Here is a 2046-nt window from a genome sequence, read left to right on the forward strand (position 1 = left end):
TGGAAATTCAACAATCACAGTACAAGTATTTATGTTCTCGAGTTTAGTTGAGAAGTGTACAACTTTATTCTGCGAACTTCGTACTCATTCCTCTCTTATTTCATATACATGAGGTAATCCATCTGGTCTACAGTTTTACTCATGAAGATGACAGCGTTGCGCTCTAGTGCTGCTTGTCGTGGGCGTCCCTCCTTTGCTGGGCGATGAACTCGAACAGGCTACCATCGAAGCAGCGGCGAACAGCTTCTCTGGAGAGGAAGCCTTCCTCGTCCTTGGCAAGCACGTACAACAGTATCCACTCCCCCTTGCTCACAATCCTGAACACACATATTCAGACCAAACATGAGTGGAACAACGCATCCGCAGTTCATTTCGCGTAATTGACTGCTAAGTAAACTGCCGATGAAATGAGAATTCACGAGTGCTCTGCTCACCATCCAATGAAGTCGAAGTTGAGCCGGTTGCCTTCGGTCATCCTCCAGATGTCGCCGAAGCTAAGCTTGTCCGGCGCCGTGCGGGCATACTTGCTGAAGATGCTCTCGAAATTTACCGGCATGAACCTATATTTGTTTCACAGTTGGAACGTATACCTCTTTCAGAACTGAAAGATGGTGTAACGAAGTTTTGAACTAGTAGTAAGCAAGTTTGGAGTGTGGATTTACCTTCCCTCTGTGTCATAGGTTGAGGAGTCGCTACCATGCTTACCCCTGTGGATGTTCTTGATGTATACGGGCAACAAGGGAGATGGTATCCAGCTCTAAATATAGCCATCATGAAAAGAAAGGAAATATGAGAGCCTGGCGAAACTTTTCAAGGAAAAAAGAATGTCGAGTATAGTGTATATAATATGTTAATCATATTTCAAATCTTTTTGTACTTACAGGTAGAGTTGGGAAGCTGAAACCAATATTAAAGACAATTGCCAACACGAACGACACGATCACGTTGAAGCCCAATGCCCGCACTCCTGGAATTCATGCAATAGAAGTGCATAAACTAAGGCGATCACTGTGGAATTTTGTGGTTCCAAAATTAATTAAAGTTTAAATAGCGGGTTATAGGTCGAATATTCATTTCGGCTCCCGAGCTCATATGACCTCGGTAAACAGTAAAATTGAAAATAAATACTAAAACAATTCAAATTTCAATTTTTTTTTGCATGAAAGATATTTTAGTGTGTGAGGTCCATGCCAAATTTCAACTCATTTGAACATCCGAGCTGCTCTCAGCAAAAATAACAAAATCAGCCTCAAACAGTGCAAAAACAATAAACTTTTTCACATACCCAAATTTTGTTTTTTTGGTCTAGAGCTGCTTAGATGTCCAAATGAACTGAAATTTGGCACGAACATCATGCACTAGATCATCTTCCATGCAAAAAATTCAGATTTTTTTGAATTTTTAAAATATTTCTTTTGATTGTAGTACTGTTCATGCGCAGGAGTATACGGTGCAACATATACAAGAACATCATCCGCAAAATAAAAAAAACTTATACACGTGCATACCTCGGTAAGTTTCCCAGGGATAGACGATGCCGTCGCCATCCAGATCGAAGAAGGCCACATGCTGCTGCAGCACGCTCTTCTGTCCGTGCTCGTGCCCCTCCCCGCTCTCTCCTTCAGGATGGTACACATCCGGCACGACCAGAGCTCGAGCCAAGTCTGCATGCATCCATGCCGGTCAGTCATGCTTTCTGCCTTGCTGATGAAACCAGTGCAGAACGCACGCACGAACGGAAGAAACGGGGCAGGCACTCACAGGGCTTTGGGAGGTGTGTCTCCAGGTCTGCCCGGACCGGCCGCTCGGCCGTCACCGGCGCCTCCTCTGCCACCGTCGACATTGCGTCGGCGGGCGCCTTAGCTTCCTCCGCCATAACCCTCTGTGCGCGTGCACCACACTTTTCGGCTTGATCTCGCGAGTCAAGATCGAAAGCAATAATCTACGGCGGTGACAAATTCTACCGCGCGTCTTGTGCTTCTTATACACACGCAAAGGAAGGAGGCACACCCACGATGCGTGTGCAGCGAGCGAGAAGGAAAAGTG

At 45.5% G+C, this 2046-nt stretch overlaps 1 protein-coding gene across 1 annotated transcript; it reads right to left on the minus strand.

Moving 5' to 3' along the window:
• Window positions 1–2046, minus strand: LOC123041631 (peroxygenase). The gene is made up of 6 exons (XM_044464216.1): window positions 1762–2046; window positions 1509–1664; window positions 882–967; window positions 663–757; window positions 435–560; window positions 1–317 (listed from the first exon to the last, which is right to left on the minus strand). Exons 1-6 carry the CDS (start codon window positions 1874–1876, stop codon window positions 164–166), a joined length of 732 nt encoding a protein of 243 aa, XP_044320151.1. The 5' UTR covers window positions 1877–2046; the 3' UTR covers window positions 1–163.

Source organism: Triticum aestivum, chromosome 2B (assembly GCF_018294505.1).
Source record: "Triticum aestivum cultivar Chinese Spring chromosome 2B, IWGSC CS RefSeq v2.1, whole genome shotgun sequence".
Taxonomy (NCBI): Eukaryota; Viridiplantae; Streptophyta; class Magnoliopsida; order Poales; family Poaceae; genus Triticum; species Triticum aestivum.

Coding starts and splice junctions, on each gene's coding strand:
- LOC123041631 (XM_044464216.1), bottom strand. CDS start 1,876: ATGGCGGAGGAAGCTAAGGCGCCCGCCGACGCAATGTCGACGGTGGCA. Junction 968..1,508: donor TCCCTGGGAAACTTACCGAG/GTATGCACGTGT, acceptor CATGAATTCCAG/GAGTGCGGGCATTGGGCTTC. Junction 758..881: donor TCAGCTTCCCAACTCTACCT/GTAAGTACAAAA, acceptor GGCTATATTTAG/AGCTGGATACCATCTCCCTT.